Source organism: Hyaena hyaena, unplaced genomic scaffold (assembly GCF_003009895.1).
Source record: "Hyaena hyaena isolate Hyena2069 unplaced genomic scaffold, ASM300989v1 scaffold_80, whole genome shotgun sequence".
Lineage (NCBI taxonomy): Eukaryota > Metazoa > Chordata > Mammalia > Carnivora > Hyaenidae > Hyaena > Hyaena hyaena.
The window spans coordinates 3,457,358-3,474,617 of NW_024080712.1; the positions used below are offsets into that span (position 1 = coordinate 3,457,358).

General features: G+C 42.2%; 1 protein-coding gene across 6 annotated transcripts in view; it reads left to right on the plus strand.

The window, feature by feature from the left end:
- Positions 1–17,260, plus strand: part of REPS2 (RALBP1 associated Eps domain containing 2) — a 220,926-nt gene that overhangs the window by 115,503 nt on the left and 88,163 nt on the right. For 3 of the 6 annotated variants that reach the window (XM_039233865.1, XM_039233866.1, XM_039233868.1), the window contains exons 10-14: positions 2,726–2,795; positions 4,649–4,717; positions 7,024–7,089; positions 9,588–9,633; positions 12,789–12,925. In XM_039233865.1, coding sequence (XP_039089796.1) covers positions 2,726–2,795; positions 4,649–4,717; positions 7,024–7,089; positions 9,588–9,633; positions 12,789–12,925 — 388 coding nt within the window. The remainder of the gene's footprint in view (positions 1–2,725; positions 2,796–4,648; positions 4,718–7,023; positions 7,090–9,587; positions 9,634–12,788; positions 12,926–17,260) is intronic. The other 3 variants (XM_039233867.1, XM_039233869.1, XM_039233870.1) reach the window with 1 other exon arrangement.

Genomic DNA, 17,260 nt, shown 5'->3' on the forward strand with positions numbered 1-17,260 from the left:
ATTCAAGTTCACATACAGTGTAGTATTGGTTTCAGGAGTTGAACCCAGTGATTCGTCTCTTACATACGACACCCAATGCCCATCCCGACAAGCGCCTTCCTTAATGTCTGTCATCCATTTAACCCCCCCCTTCCAGCAACCTTTAGTTTGTTCTCTGTATTTTAGTTTCTTATCATTTGCCTCCCTCTTTGTTTTAATCTTATTTTTACTTCCCTTTCCCTATGTTCATCTATTTTGTTTCTCAAATTCCACAAATGAGTGAAATCATATATTTGTCTTTCTCTGCCTGACTTATTTCACTTAGCATGAAACAGTGTATTTTCATCCATGTTCTTACAAATGGCAAGATAGCATTCTTTTTTTTACTGCTGAATAATATTCCATTGTATATATACATCTTTTTTATTCATTCATCAGTTGATGGACATTTGGGCTCTTTCCATAATTTGGCAGTTGTTGAAAGTGCTGCTGTAAACAGTGGGGTGCATGTGCCCCTTCAAATCAGCATTTTTGTATCCTTTGGATAAATGCTTAGTACAATGGCTAGGTCATAGGGTAGTTCTATTTTTAATTTTTTGAGGAACCTTCATCCTGTTTTCCAGAGTGGTAGTACCAGTGTGCATCCCCACCAGCAGTGCAAAAGGGTTTCCCTTTTTCTGCATCCTTGTCAACATCTGTTGTTTTCCTGAGTTGTTAATTTTAGCCATTCTGACAGGTGTGAGGTGGTATTTCTTTGTTTTTCTTTTTCTGAGAGTGTCCTCTGCAACACAAATACTTATTTTAATGAGGTCCAGTTTGTCTCTTTTTTTTCTTTTGTTGTTTCTGCTTTTGGTGTCCTAGCTAACAAACCACTGTCTAACAGAAGCTCACCAATAACTGGCTCCTATGTGACCTTCTAGGAGTTGTATAGTTCTAGGTCTTAGATTCAGGCCCGTGATCCAGTTCGAGTTCATTATTGCATATGCCGTGAGGAAGAGGTCCACCTTCATTCTTTCATATATGAATATCCAGTTGTCTCAGCATCGTTTATTAAAAAGACAGTCCCCCCCCCCAACATAGTTGTTTTGCACCTTTGTTGAAAATCAGTTGACTATAAATGTAAGGGTTTATTTATGGATTCTTAATTCTTTTCCGTTGATCTACATGGATGTTGTAATGCTAGTACCACACTGTCTTGATGACTATAACGTTGTGGTAAGTTTTGAAATAGGGAAGTCTGAGTCCTTCAATTTTCTTTGGTTCTTTTTAAAGGATATTTTTGCCCTTTTGGGTCCTTGCATGTCCGTATGAAATATAGGACAAGCTGTTCAAATTCTGCAAAAAAGTGAAGAAGGATTGCACTGAATCTGTAGATGAATTTGGGGGAGTATTGCCATCTTAGCAATATCGAGTCTTCTGACCTATGAGCATGGGATGTCTTTCCATTTCTTTAGGTTTTGAAATTTTCTTTCAGGGGTAGTTTTTTTTTCTTTTTTGGATAACTTTTTATCTATATTTTCTGATCCTAAATCATTTTCTTCTACCTAGGGATCTAGTTGATAATCCAGGTGGGAGAAGAAAATGAAAGAAAGGCACTGTTAAGATACATTCTCTGTTCTATTGGAGATAGTAGACTTTGAATAGGAAATTGTATCTGGAGGCTTGATGGTCATGTCCAGGATGATCTGCTGAGGACTGTTAAATCCTAGGTCAGGTTACCGGTAGCAAGCAGCACACAAGTATTGCTGATCTCACTGGGGTTGTTCAGATCCTGAGAGGCAAACCAGTGAACCTTTAGGAGCACATTTACCCTGCTTCCTTTTAGTTTTGTTTGATTTTTCTGAATGTGTTTAAAATTAAAAGAATATCAAAAGGCATATAGTGGCAAGTCTTCCTCCCATTTTCCCCATCTGCTGAGTCACCCTTCAATTTTTATGTATCTTTCTAGAATTTGTTTATATATAGTAAATACTAATATATATTATTCTGTAATATTATCAAAAGTCTCAGAGTGCATATTTAGACTTTGTAAGAAATAAATTTATAGTCAGTTTTTAAACAAAAATTTAAACGATCAATACTTGATCAATTTGGGTATTCTGTCTTATTAGTATTACTGAAGACTTCCCCTAAGTGAGTTAGGAGAATATTTTGTTCTGGCCATCAGTAAAATTACCTTATTCCTTGACAAGGAGGCTGTTTGAATCAGACTGTTGAACACTCTCTGCATAACAGATTTTGGCAAATACCCACATTATAGGGCTCCTTGTCAGAACTCTGCTTGTGAAACAGTACAGAAAGTGCACGTTGGTTTTGGACAGAATGGGCAAACGCTACACAGTTCTCTGGCTGAGTCCCACACCGGATTCAGATTTAATGTGCAGTCTATACATCTGTCTAAATATGAATCGTTATGTTTTTTTTCTCTGCATATGTAAATTTCCTTTTTAAAAAAAATTTAAAATAATCTCTTCACCCATTGTAGGGCTCAAACTCCAAGCCCTGAGATCAAGAGTTACATGTTCTACTGACTGAGCCAGCCAGGCACCCCACATGTAAAATTTCAATACAAATTAACTTATACCTCACTAAGAGCCCCCTAAAATAAAAAAAGTATTAAATGTCAGGGTTTACTGAAGAAAGAAATATGGGCAAGATATGTAGCTTTTCTAGCCTTTTCATTATATGTACACATAATGTAATTTCCATTTCAACCTGTATAATGTATTTACTTTTCTTTTCCAAGAAGCTATCTATTAAAGACATGGCTGACTTTCCTGTCCCAACCCAAGATGTGACTAGTGATGACAAGCAAGGTATGGAAAGAATGAGTTTTCTTCCTTTAGGGACATTCTACCTGTGTTTCCTCATTCACTTCTCTTGGAATGGCTGGCTTCTGAAGCATGTGGTAACAGGAGCTTGCAAAGCCCCTCAACTCATCTGCCCCTTACTCACCTCTGACCCCTTGCTTGGAATTTGGTCATACTAATTAGGAGATGACCGGAAGCTGAAAGAATTGAGAGCTTAACATCTTGGGTTGGCAGAGGTGATCCCAGAACATCAGTATAAATGCACATTTGTACACAGGTCTAATCCTTGAGGAAGTCCTCCTTCTGGAGAGAGTTTCTGTCCCTGGGATTTATCTTCTGTTACTTTGTGGGTGTGAGGCTATGTCAGGGAGCCAGCGGCCATCTGTCAGTCTTACCGGGCGCGTGAGAAGCAGTGCGGTATGGTTTTCCAGGTTGGCGCTACCGTTAAGCACAGAGATGAGTTGGCTTGGGACTAGGTAGAACAGGAGGACCTCTCCCCGCCTCCCACCACTCCATATAATGCTTTATGATCTCCCAGGCCCTTCCTCCTCCACTGCCTTATTCAGTTCTCACAAAGTCGAGCGGAGGCTAGTATGTCTTACCACCTAAAATATAGAGATGAGTAAACCGAAATTCAGGCAGTATGAATTACTTGCTTAATAATAAAAAGAGTAGAGAGAAGAATAAAGATTTTCAATATTTTCTGAGTCTCAGGCCCGTATTCCTTTTATTACCTGAAACTGATTTACTACCCATGAATGAGAGGCTTATCTGAAGGGGCTAAAAATCAGTGAAGCTATTTCAGGTTTTATTGTCCAGACTTGCCATTGATGCAGCCTTGTACATGAGTTAAACACGAAAAATAAGTTTTCCATTAGGAAACAATAATTGCTTGCTCTCTATTTAAATATTTGTGCAGGAGCACTCTCCACAATAGCTAAAACATGGAAAGAGCCTAAGTGTCCATCAACAGATGAATGGATCAAGAAGATGTGGTTTATCTATACCATGGAATACTACATGGCAATGAGAAAAAATGAAATCTGGCCATGTGTAGCAACATGGATGGACCTTGAGGGTGTTATGCTGAGCGAAATAAGTCAGGCAGAGAAGGACAAATATCATATGTTTGCACGTATAGGAGGATTAGGAGGAACTTGACGGAGGACCAAGGGGGAGAAGAAGGGCGGAAATGGTGGGGGAAAGGGAGAGAGGCAAACCATGAGAGACTCTTGAATGCTGACAAAAACTGAAGACTGATGGATGTGGGGGGGAGGGGGGGATGGGCATAGAGGAGGACACTTATGGGGATGAGCACTGAGTGTTATGTGGAAACTAATTTGACAATAAACTATTTGTAAAAAAAAAAAAACAATAAAAACCTTAAATAAAAAAAAATAAATATTTGCTCAGGAGTGGCAGGCAGAACTAGACATTTTTTTGCAGCAGTCTGTACTCTGATCACTGTCTTTCCTAGTGGGTCTTACCCTTGATTGCACCTTGGAACAATGGGCCCTAAACTACTGAAGCCCACATCTCACTCCCAGAGAGATTCTGATGTCATTGGTCTGGATGTCAGGAATGAAAGAGGGAGATTTCTGGCACCTGCTGGTAATACTCCTCCTGGCCACTAGAGGTGCTCTCGGTTGAACGTTGTAAATTTGGCTATGTTCTTTGTGGGATGAGAACCTATTTCCCTACTTCAGGGACTCTCTGTTGTTTTAGTGCTGTAGCAACCTATAGAGGTTTGTAACACTGTTTTCATAAGTGAGGACTAGGGATTCTTGGTTTTAATGTGCCTCAGAAATAAAATTTTACAGTTTTTTTTCTTTTCTCCTCCTTTCTCTTGTTCTTTAAAGACAAAACACGTGTAGGTTTGAAAAGTACTACAGATGAAGCCTTACCAAAGGACACGTCTGAGGACCAAGGTAGGAGAAGACAATTTCAATATATTTTTCTGTGATTACTTTCTCATTTAAAATACCTAATAGTTTCAGTGAGTAGAAAATTGCTGGTTGAGCATGTTTCTCCCTAAATATTTGCCTTGGGTTTTATTATAATGAAATCTTTTGGTTGCTTTTTTAACCCTTCCCTCTTTTAAGGTACGAAAAGAGAGTTTTTTTTTTTTTTTCAAGTTCTGAATTTTGGTTTCACTGATAGGATCACTCAGTTTGAAGTTAGAATCTCATTGTTACTTTTACTGTGAAATTGGAAAGACTTGGAGCTGAGAAGATTTCAGTAAGCCATTGTAGAGTAAGGAGCTAATGGGGTAGATCAAGTGGAGGTCCACAATTGAACTTTTCCATTTCCAAAGCAGAAATTGCCAATATTTTCATTACACTTCACCACCAGGAAGGCAAGTAAATGTGCTTATACATGGAGCAGATTCCAAGGAGAAAAAGAAAAGTTGTGTTTGCTCACATTCGTGGAGAGTCAGCTCTGTGTCTGTGAACTGTGGAGATGGCCAGGCCTGTGTCCTCAGCTCTCTTGATGGGAGCCATCACTGAACCAAGAAGAACCTAGTTAAAAACAAACTGGCTAGGGAGGCCGTTACTATTTGAGAGCTCTGGTTACGAGGACATGAAAGAAGTTGCTGCAGTCTTTCTTACTGTTATCTCATCATATTTAATAAGTAAATCATGTTTGTTTTGGTTAGTTAGCTATCATCCCAGGCTTATTTGTTTAAAGTTGGAACAAAAGAATTGATATAACATTGAGGCTTATGCTATAGTACAATCTTCCCCAGACACTAGGTTCATTCAAGGTTTAAAAGTGAGGGTGATGGAGGGAGAAAAAGGAGTAAGAGAGAGAGAAGGAGGAGGGGAGAGAGCGAGAATGAATACGAATCAGAATGTATGGTTGATTTCAGCGAAGAGGTCTAAGAATCTGTGTTTTTAGGTAGTCTGCCAGGCAATTCCGATTTTGTGAAACTTTGCCTCTAGAAGATGATGTTAAGAAGTACAAACTTGTTAAGGCACCTGGGTGACTCAGTCAGTTAAGCTCCGACTTCAGCTCAGGTCGTGATCTCGCAGTTTGTGGGTTCGAGCCCTGCATTGGGCTCTGTGCTGACAACTCAGCCTGGAGCCTGCTTTGGATTTTTTGTCTCCCTCGCTCTCTGCCCCTCTCCTGCTCCCGCTCTGTCTCTCTCAAAAATAAAATAAAACATTAAAAAAATTAAAAAAAAAAAAAGAAATAGAAAATTGAGATTGTAGATCAACCATGATTCCCGAAGTGGTAGGAATTCGCAAGCCAAGTTTGGGCTTTTGAAACGGATTTGGGTTCCTTTGTCATAAGAAGAAACGCTCAGTTGGTGTGAAGACAACGGCTGGCTGGCTGGCCTGGTAGAGCGATAAACTTTAGGCTTGCCCTCTAAACCCATTTTAGGACAAATGAGTGAGGTAGGTTCTTTCCAACTCTAATTTCTGGAGCTAGAGTGGATGTGCCTCAGTTTTTGTAAACTTCATGTTAACAGTATTAATAAAAGCTATTTGAATTTGGAGAGTTAAATTGGTGCTTTTCCAACAGCCTTTGAGGCTCATCACTTCCTATTTTTTCCATGAGCATCATGTGTTCTCTGGAGCATGAGCTGTAGACGTCATTTTTAAGATTTCTTCATTGAACGGGCCACGTAGTCACCAGACAAATCCTATCAGGGTGTGTGACCGTGCATGAAGTACATCTGAATTTGTTTCACATTCTGCCTAGGAACATGCTATGTGGTTTCCGATTCATTTTTCCCCTTGGTGCCCTATCTGGAGTGGCTGTGAGGGAATCCCTCATCTGAAACATGTTTAATACCTCCTCTCCTGGAGAGTGTTTGCATTTCCAGTGCGAGACATTATAGAATTTCAAGGTGGTGGTTGTCTGTCCATGCCACGTGGGCAGTTCACCTCAGCTGAGTTGCTGCCCTTTAGAGAATTAAACTTTAGTCTTGCCTTTTTATCCTATTTCAATTTTCTGGAAAGGTGACATGCCTGGAGTGTTCTGGGAAGCTGTCCTTCTTCCATCTTCCTAGGTAAATGAGAAGCGGTGACCTACCTGTTGGCTTCTGCCTGGATTCCCGTACAACACGGCCTTGCCATTTTTGCAGATATTCACGTGTCCCAAATGTCGAGTCTGACTTTCAGAGGTTTGGCAGCCAATGGAAGACTGAACCAGAATAGTGTTCTCTAGCTTTCTGTGATCCAAAACCTGTGGGGACTCACCACAACCTGCCTGGGGTATATTTTTGCAGGTGGCAGAAGTCTCTCCCTGGCCTGTGCTTCCACTGTGGCTGGTGGTGGTGATGACAATGGTGATGGTGAGGAGGAGCATGTGGTGGTGGGGCTGCTGTCAGGGAAGGGGGTATTCCTTGTCACAGACTTTGTAATAGGCTGTTACCTTTGTAAGTGCTGAGAGTGTATATATTAGTGGAGTCTCATAGATTTCTTAGCTAACATCTTGCAGCTGAGTTCCCCAGAGCACACTGCACAATGGTGATCTTTTTCATGACGTTTGCAGGTCATGCTGAGCATACGAGGCCTGTTTGTCCCCCGTGCTATAGCCTGCAGACAGCTGTTGGTGATTCTGGCAGCTGCCCTGTTTGCTGGCATCACCCCCATGGCCTTATGGGCTAGAGCAGGTTTCTCCTTCCATTACCTGTCCCACCTGTACCTCCTTTGCTGTCCTAGAGCAAACTAAATTTAGAATCAGATTTCTAAGCTTGAAAAATTACGGGTACTCTACATCAGTAATATTTTACAATTCTAGAATAAGTTTTGTTTTCCAAGTACCTTTGCCTTCTCTTGCCTCTCAGGAGAAAGGGGCCACATTTTTATTTTCTTCATCCTGTAGGTGAAGAAACTGAGGCAGTAGTTAGTGTTGTGGCCAGGAGGAACACGCGGTCCTCAGGACTCCTGTCCTGGTCCCCACTGCTTATCCATACCCCTCACTCCATCTGTCTGTGTGTCTATCTCTCACCAGCCGGGTTTACTCTTCCTTCCACACCCCTTCTTACCCCAGCAAAAAGACAGAGATAATGGCACTTGACAAAGGAATTAACGGTCACTACAGTCTTGTTTGAGGAACCAGGCTTTTATTCTAACATGACTAAGACTTTCCCAACCCACACGTTTCTTTCTTTTTTTTTTTTTTTAATGTTTACTTATTTATTTTTTGAGAGAACGAGCGGGCTAGCAGGGGAAAGGGAATAGAGAGAGGGAGAGAGAGAATGCCAAACAGCCTCTGCGCTGACAGTGGGGCTTGATCATGACTTAGGCTTAAATCAAGAGTCAGATGCTTAACCGACTGAGCTGCCCAGATGCCCTGGACCCACATATTCCTGGAAGTAGTGTAGCCTGCGGAAGAAGAGGGGCTCAGAGCCACCTGCCCGGTGGACAGCCCCCAGCTTTGTGGTGAGTCTGGTCATACTGTCCACTGAGCCCCAAGGCAGCCTGCTTGGCTGCAGGACCGGCTACCCTTAGGCTGCTTTCCTTTGCTGCCTGGGGTTTGTGGGGCAGGAAGAGGTAGTTTTCCTCATACATGCAGGTGGGGATGCATGATAATGGGCAAGACAGGGCTCAGGCTCGTCAGCCTTCCAATACTTTGCTGGCTCAGGCAGCACATTGATGGGTTGGAGTTGAAAGATGTCCGTGTTCTCCCTACAACAAGCCACAATGCTTATTTTGAGAGACATGCGTCTTTTCTACAGCTGATCGTATCTAAGGGAATATAGCTTCCTTGCTTTCTGCCTTGTTAGCATTTCTAACTCCTCTTTTTTTTCCTGTTTATCTAACTCATAGATTTTAATGACCATCATAAATCCAGGCTCCTTTACACCAAGGAGGGTTTTTATCTTTAAAGCAATGTAAAAAAGGGTGGGATAATGCATTGAGACATTTTCTCTTAGGAAGAATTTCTGCACACAATATACAAACGATATTCTCCTTGTTCCTAGTTCGTAGCACTTTTTCTATGAATTTTTATGAGATTTTATGATGAAAGATTCGCAGTGTTTGCAAAACCTTAGCATAACTGGTGGTTTCTAAAGTTGTCTTCCATAGTGTATTGAAAACATAAAAAATGATTGTTTTTGTAAATGTTTCTAATTATTCCCAACAACTTGTGAGGGGAGCGTTAGGGTCCGTGGGTGTCGATAGTGAGCAAGTTAGTTTATGATTTAAATTTGATAAGGAAAAGTTGTATGGTTGATAAGATATTTTAGTGATATCATTCCATAATATACTCTGTGTGATTCAGTCACAAGGACATAGGACACAAGAATATTTTCTTACAGGAAAAGCTGTGTTGCTCTTTTCAACTTAACTTGTGGGAGCTTTGATTTCTTGTGGTCATGCTGCTCTGGTAGTGTATTTTAAGAAATTCTTAAAATATGTAACTTGATAGAGTTTTTCCTAGCCTTCAGGGGAGGCTGGTTCAAAATCAATTACTAGGCTATCATGATAGACCAAGGAAACCACAGGTCAGAACTCCTCATTATATACGCAGATAACCCCTTGAGAGGGTTGTCTTTTTAGACTGGAATGTCTTTATTCATCAGTGTAGACTTGAGAATAGCTCCTTAGTGCTCTGACAAAAGGAGAAAAAATGTTAGTTTTTCTTTCTTTTGAATTGTGCCTTTAGCTTTAGAAATAAAATGACAAAATGAGACTGTGGAAGCAGTCCAGTTCTCCACAGGGATACCTGTACCTCGTATTTACCTGTTGAGATCTATGTTCTGTACTAGCCCAGGTATTGCTTGTAAACCTGTTCATCGGCAGAAATGAAAGCCAAGTAAACAACAACCGGTCTTTGTTTCAGCCACTTCTAAGGATTCCAACAGCCTCAAAGCAAGACCAAGATCCAGGTAGTATGTGTTTAATTTCTGCTTTAATGCCCTTCGTATCCTGTCTCTGACTAGAAACAAAATCCCACAACCTGGAGTCCAGCCTACGATCTCCTTTTCCTTTAGATTTGCAGCTTAGGCTATGGGTGAGTGCCCTCATCCTGAGGGGCCTGACCAGAGCCTGCGGCGCTGCTGGGACACTCTTACTTTCTGTGTCTCTTAGTGCTGGAAGGTGGTGGCTGCTGCTGGCCAGTCGACTAACAAGAAGTGGCTTCTGTGATATGGCCCACCTGTTGCAGGATGATAAGAAATAGGGGGCAGTGGCTTTGGAGAGAAGGAAAAGGGGTGAAAAGGTAAACTCACTGAAATTGACTGTCATGGCAAGGTTGACACCAAAAAGACACAGGAGGTGTAAAATCTAGGGTAGGAAAGGCAAATGCTCACAGTGATTTTAAAATGAGCTTTGAAGCTTTAGGTAAGCAGTGCTTACGGTCTGTTTTAGCCTATCTTAGAGCCTCTTTTTTGGAGTCACAGTTTTTAGGTCAGTAGAGGCGAGTAGAAGAGGGAGAGCCAGTAAGGCAGGGTTGCAGTGACATCAGACAACAGAGTGGAAGATGGAGGAGAAATACAGAAACATGGATAGAACCTCAGAGAAGGACATGGTACTGGGGGCACTTTTCAGTGGCAGGAATACAGTAGGAGCTAGGACAGTATGTTTGTGGCTTCCAAGTTTTGCTCTGGCTTTTAGGGACTTTTTTCTTCTTTTGGCTGCTTAGACACATTCCTGAAGAAGTGAAATTAAATCTGATGCTTGAAATACCAACATTTAAGGAAATCTCGTCTTTGTGTATATCTAAGAGTTATCCCTTAGTCTATCTTTTATATCTAGATTTCCTAAATTGGGGATTTGTTTCCTTGTTTATAGAAGGTACAGCTATCTATAGTCCTGTTGTTTGAAACAACAGAGTAATTCTTTTTGGCAGGGAGAACAGATACAATCACTGTTTTTCTCTATGACTACCACATTTACCCATCCTTTCTTCTTGTTGTTGTTTTTTAAGGATGAATGGATCTTTTGAAATTAGTCTCTACTGGCTTTAAGATGTAGGAATAGTAACATTTATCTGCCCTCAGAGTAGGAAAACCCTTGGAATCGCAGGAATCTGCTTACGTGTGCCATGTTAACTGTAAATTGAACCTCACATTTTTTTTCTGTTGACTTCCTCTTTTCTCAAAGCGAGTGAAAGTACAAAGTTTCATAGTCACATTTCTATTAATATCTCTGGCCTAATTTCCTATATTATTCTTTAAGGATTTGGTGTCCTAGTCTGATTTGAACCTTTTTATTTTCACTACCCCCCACTGGCTCTTGACTGAGACTGAGAGAATCAAATTATTTTTATTTTTATTTATTTATTTTTATTTTCCCTTTTAGAATAATAAAACTTTATAGAAATGTGAGGGGAAGAGGGAAAATCCCCATCCTAACGTCACTTACATTCATTATTGTGTTGATTCCCTGCACATTTGTATTTAAATTGGTTGTAGTCAGAGTTTTCCAGTATTGCTCATTTGATATTCCGTTCGCTTTCCATATGAAAATATAAATACATGGGTTACATATAGAAATAAAATGGAATGAGATATGTGGGGTGGGATGGTGTGCCTGACTATATATGTGTGTGTGTGTTTGTGTACACACGCGCACATTATTTTTTTCTTTCTTGACTGAAAAATGTCACTAAAGCTCTGTCTGGCATAAAGTTTGTTTAATTTCTAGCTAGAGTCTCTCACTTCCTTTTTAAATCAGGAGTTCCCATTTGAAATTGTGTTCTTTCTTATCAGTTTCCTCTGACTCGGCTTGAACGTACCAGAGCATTCTTCATGCTGGTTCCAGCATGCCTTTGCCTTGCCCGTCATGCCACTTATTGTACAGGGACCACCCCAGAGCACGTCACATGCTGTTAAGGTGGCCTTATTAAAGGTTCCAACCTTGCATGACAGACAAAGCTCTTCAGCTACCACAAAGAAACCCTTGAGGGAATGATTCAGGAAGGTAAAATCTTGCTATGCCCAAACCAACTTTACCAAGAATTGAAATTGCTTAATAGTAATAGATTCTGATTTTATAAATGCCTCCCTCATAGCTAAATTCTAATGACAGTTTTCTGAGGTTAATTTGTTTCCAGAACATATCTCTGACTCAAAGGTCATTTTATTCTTTGACATGAACTTAGCCGAGAAGCTGAGTAGAATGGAATATACACATCTGCTTTTTAGAAAATCATACTGGGAACTCATCCACAAACGTATTTCTAAGCAATAGACTAATGTACTGAGTTGAATTAATTTAGAAAATAATTAGGTCTCTCAGTAGTTTAGCCGCTGCTACCAAAAGATTTCTTTCCTGGCTCATAGGCAGTATCAGAATATTTTAAAAATGGAATTTAGAAACAGATTGGAGTTTTAATCGAGCCTGTGTAACTTTTTAGCTACGTGACCTAGCTATTTATTTCCTGTTTCTTTAAATGTCATTATTGGAGTTACAATCTCAGAAGTTGCCTAGTTAGCTACTGACTTGTTACATACAGATGGAGGGAGAAGGTTAAGAGGAGGCTTTTGCTTTGAAAATTTTCCCCAAACTGTTCTTTCTCATGGTGAGACAGCCTAGAGCCCTCCATCTGACTGATGTGTTTTTCTTTCCCGAATTTCACTTGTGGTGTGTTCCCCTGAGCATCGGATACTTACTCTCGGGTTATCGGTCCCATCTCCATAGGTGCCTGTCTGTCATGGCGCTAGCTCGTAAACAGGAGGAAACTTCTGCAGTCTGTTAATACCGTGCAGCCCTTCTGTAACAACATGGAAGTACCTAAGCAGAAGGTTTACATGTTGTTCTTATTAACGGTGCCAATAGAAACTGGTTTGAATTTAGCTTTTCCTTTGGGTAAATTTAGGTCTAAGATATAATATGAACAAAGAGGTTAAAAAAGTTTCCGATTCATGGGTTGGGGTGTGGGCAGTTACTGCAGATACTGGCACCCAAGGGACAGTACAATTCATTGTTGTTTCTAGCTGGGAGCCAGTCAGCCCTTTGTAGTGGGTATTTCCATTCCAACCCTACTTCAGAGACTAAAGCTTTGCTGTCTCCCTTCTGACCTCTCCTTATTTTGCTGCAGATCTTACTCTAGCACCTCCATAGAAGAGGCCATGAAAAGGGGCGAGGACCCTCCCACCCCGCCACCGCGGCCACAGAAAACCCACTCCAGAGCCTCCTCCTTGGATCTGAATAAAGTCTTCCAGCCCAGTGTGCCAGGTGAAGTGTCCCTCTGCACCCCAGTCTTTCCTTTGCCTGTTGGAGTCCGTGGATGTGTGTCTGCCGCGGAGGCCTTTGTGAATCCACAGAGCGAGCAGACCTGGCCGTTCCCCATCCTGGGAAGGTCTTCAAGTTGCTGCGGTATTCCTGGGAGGGAAAGCAGTTCTAGGCAGATAGATCTCCCATGTGAGCCTTGCCCACACTTGCTATGGACCAACAATTACGAAATTCTGTACCGAGAGGATTAAAATACTTAAACCCCAGATAGCCCACTGAGTGCACGGCTGGGGTCTTGTTCTCTGCTGCATTGTGGCAGTTTATATACAAGATTACTATCTGTTACTTCCTCGACCCTTATGCGGTTCTTCTGTGAAAGATCTTGGTGATCAACACCCGGCCAGAATCTTCTCCTGTGTCTTACTCTTGTGGTGAAGATCCTGTGTCCTGGCGGGTTTAATGCTGAGGGGGCTCTGCTTTATAAATCTGACGGATGGCTAGCTGGTTGGTGGAGGGGGTTAAGGCCAGGGCTCCTCCAGGTGGCCTGCTGTGGGGCTTCTGGGGCTGGGACCTCTCGAGGCAGCTGTTGTACAGCTGGGTGGGGGCGGGGGGAGGTGGGAGGGCCCTGTCTGCTTCCCTGGCCCCCTGTGGAGCGGGAAGGCTCCTCCTGGGGAACTTAGAGCACAGCAGATGAGAGCCATGCCTTTGCTTTAGTGAAGGTGCTAGGAGGCAGTGCCTTCCCAAGTGTTATTTTGGGAGCAGCAAGGGCCATTCCACTGACTAATGTAGGCAAGCTATAAATACAGTGATTTCCTGGAACTTTTTCTATATCTGTGTGCATTTTAAATCAAGCCAGCTTCAGATGCTAGTGATTTGCAGATTATGATCTTTTCTACTAAAGCAAGAAAAGACTCTCTTTGGCTCACACATTAGCATGACCCCTGTGTCCCAGCAGAGCTCAGCATGTTTCAGTTGTTCTAATAAACTAGTCTCCTCACAGTGAAGTTACAGATTGTTTTTTAATGTACTAGAGTCTGGAACTCTCTATGAAATTCGATTCTTTGCCATGAGTTCATCAGATAAAAATTTGCCTTGCATTTCCCCCCATACTTTGATCCGAATTCTGGCATAATTTCATAGTAACTGGTATTTGAGGTGGGAGTAGCCACAGATGATGATGCTATAAAAATTTCACATGGCTGGTGGATTATGACCTAGAAGATTTTTCTATGCATGCAAGAAGATTAAAACAATCTGGGCAGCTATTGAAATACGGTTTCCTTGCAAGGAGAGGCTGGAGAGGCTGGAAGCGTGCAAGCACCTCTCTGGCCGTGCAAGGCCACGAGGAGTGCCAGCTGTGCTGGGGAATGGGTGTGTATGGCTCTTACGGCATTGCATCATAGAGTGGAAGAGACCAGACTGGATTTGGAGTCCAGCTCAGCTGCTTATTAACTGTTTACTCTTCAGCAAGTGGCTTACTTTTTCTACACTTCAGGTTTTAAATCTGTAAAATAGGGTCAGCTGTCCGCAGAGTTGTATGGTTTTGGCGAGATGATAAACATGATCCTACTAGCAGCATGTTTGATCCATATGCACTCCTTTGCACAGAAGATCACTGAGGAAAGGGAGTCTGACCCTCTCGACCTCCAGCGGGACAGTTCCTCGGTGGGCTCACAGAGGGACCGAGCCCCAGTTGCTTGCTGTAGTAGAAATACGGGATTGTGAAAAACGAGCAGTGAGGCTAGATTGCTGAGTCAGAGTGGCCTATGGTGGAAGGATTGTGTGGAGAAGAAATAGGATGGTGAGATGATGCAGAGAAGCAGGAATGAAGGAGGGAAGTGAAGAAAATGATGGAGTGATAGTTACATAGGAGCGCTGATGTTTATGTAAAGGGAGGGGAAGGAAATAGAATAAAAGATTGTAGCTACCAAGGGGAGGAAAGCCCACAGACTCGGTGTTGGACTTGGGTGGGATTTAAGGGAAGAACTTAGAAGAGGGTGACATTAATGCCTTCAAATTTATGAAGATAGGTAACATGATATGGGAAAGAATAACACATGGCTGATTTCAGTATTTTATTTTTTTTAAAGTAATCCCTACACCCAGCATGGGGTTCACACGCACAACCCGGAGATCGAGAGTCATATGCTCTACTGCCTGAGCCAGCCAGGTGCCCCGTGAAGGGCTGATGTAGAATGTAAATCTTATAAAAAATGAACAAGGCCGCTTTGGCAGCCAGGGACAATTGGTTTTACCTTTGATATCTGCAAGAACAGTCTGAACTTATATTCACAGGAGTCTAGATTGTTCCAGGGCTCTAGATAGGTAGGTGCTGGTATTACACCTAAAGGCGTATGTTTTCATAGGGAGGCTTTGATATGGCACGATGGCTGTGTGTAAAAGGGAGATCAGGTCATCTTTGTAAAAGTTGATCCAGGTGGTGGAGCCATCCTCTCAAGGCCTGAACAGCTGCTGTGTTGGAGAGAAAACAAAAACGTGTAAGAAAATCTCAGTGATGATGCAAGTGTACAAAACCCAGATGCAGTCAAACCTGGGACTTGTTTAGTGATGTTTAGATTTTATGGCTCGATGCATATAGCCCCAAATCATTTTATTACTGAAATTCCTGTAAGAAAAATCACACTGTGAAGGCACTACTTTTTAGAACCTCACCTCCTTTTCCTCATTGAAACAGTTTTCATCAAGCAGTTTTTTCATAACAGGGGTTTCTTTTGTTCCACTCCCCTCCTTCCTCTCTCAGCAGTGACCTGCCCCAAAGCCATGCCTAAAGCTTGCAGCCGGAGGTTGCTGCAGTGCTGGTGAACCCCCTTCAGGCCCCAGATAGTTCTGTTCAAGTCACTGAGCATCTGCCTGGCAGAAGGGGCAGGGACTGTGTGGAGGAGACACAGCCATCCCTTTAAAGCTGCAACCAGAACCTTCATCACTTCCACTCAGCTCTTAACTGGGGAAACCTAGTCCCATGGAGATAGCTGGCTGCCAGGCAGCTGGGCGGTATAGTCCCTGGGAGGGTAGCTGTTTGCCATTGACCTTTCTCTTACTGTAAAAGATGAGAGTGGGTGTTGGTGGACAGCTCTTTCCACCACCTCCCATATGGTCAAATTCATTGAGATCCACATGTTCAAACCATTGTGATGGCCGAACAAAATACATCCATGGGTAGATGCTACCCATGCATTCTAATGTTTTATCTCTGCTTTAGACATACTGATAATAAAAATCCACTCCAGGGTTAGGAAATTATAGCACATCCGTATTATGATTACTTAGGAAGCAGTTAAAAAGAATAAGGTATGTGTGCTAAGTGGAGAGCTATGTGAGATAAGTGAGGAAGGCACAGTGCAGAATATGTATGTTCTTCTTAAGTGTATAGGCAGCTTCCAGAAGGCTACTGAGGAAAGTGGTAACAGTGGTTGCCTCTGGGGAAGAGAATAGGATGACTGGGGACAGAAGTGAGAGAGAAACTCACTTTTCATTGAACACCCACTTATATCTTGTTTTTTAAGTTTATTTTGCAAGCACAAATGGGGGAGGGGCAGAAGGAAGGAGAGACAGAATCCCAACCAGGGTCCACGCTATCAGTGCAGAGCCTGATGCCCGGCTTGAACTCATGAGCTGTGAGATGACCTGAGCCAAGATCAAGAGTTGGATGCTTAATTGACTGAGCCACCCTGGTGCCTCCCCCTAGCACTTGTATCTTTTACATTTTGTCTCATATACAGATATTTTATTATTGTTTTTAATGTTTTATTTATTTTTGAGAGAGAGTGTGTGTGAGTGGGGGAGGCACTTGGAGAGAGAGGGGAAGTGGGTAGAGGATCCAAAGCAGGCTTTGCACTGACAGCAACAAACCCCGATGCAGGGCTTAAACTCATGAACCCAACCGTGAGATCATGATCTGAGCCGAAGTTGGACGTACAACCAACTGAGCTGCCCACGTGCACCCTGATATTTTAAAAATTTGACCTTTTACTCTGTAGTCGCAATGACCACATGGTACCTGAGAGCACCAGAAATACCCTTCCTCTTGAGTTTACCTGTCTCAGAGTTGCCTACTTTTCTGTATCCAGGGTATTTTAATGACCAATCTGCTGCCTCTTTCTAGAATGCACCTGAAATAACAGAAGCATTTTAGAACATGCTTCACGCCTCTGATACGTTCTTTGGATTCCTCTTGAGTGCCCGTCCAATACTGAGGAATAGTTTTAGACGACTTTCTCTAGCCTCCATTGTGAGATATACAGATGGGCAAAATGTGATAAGGGCTCTCTCTTAACTTGGAATGGGGGTGTAGTTTTTAGTTGACAAGCTGTGACGAAT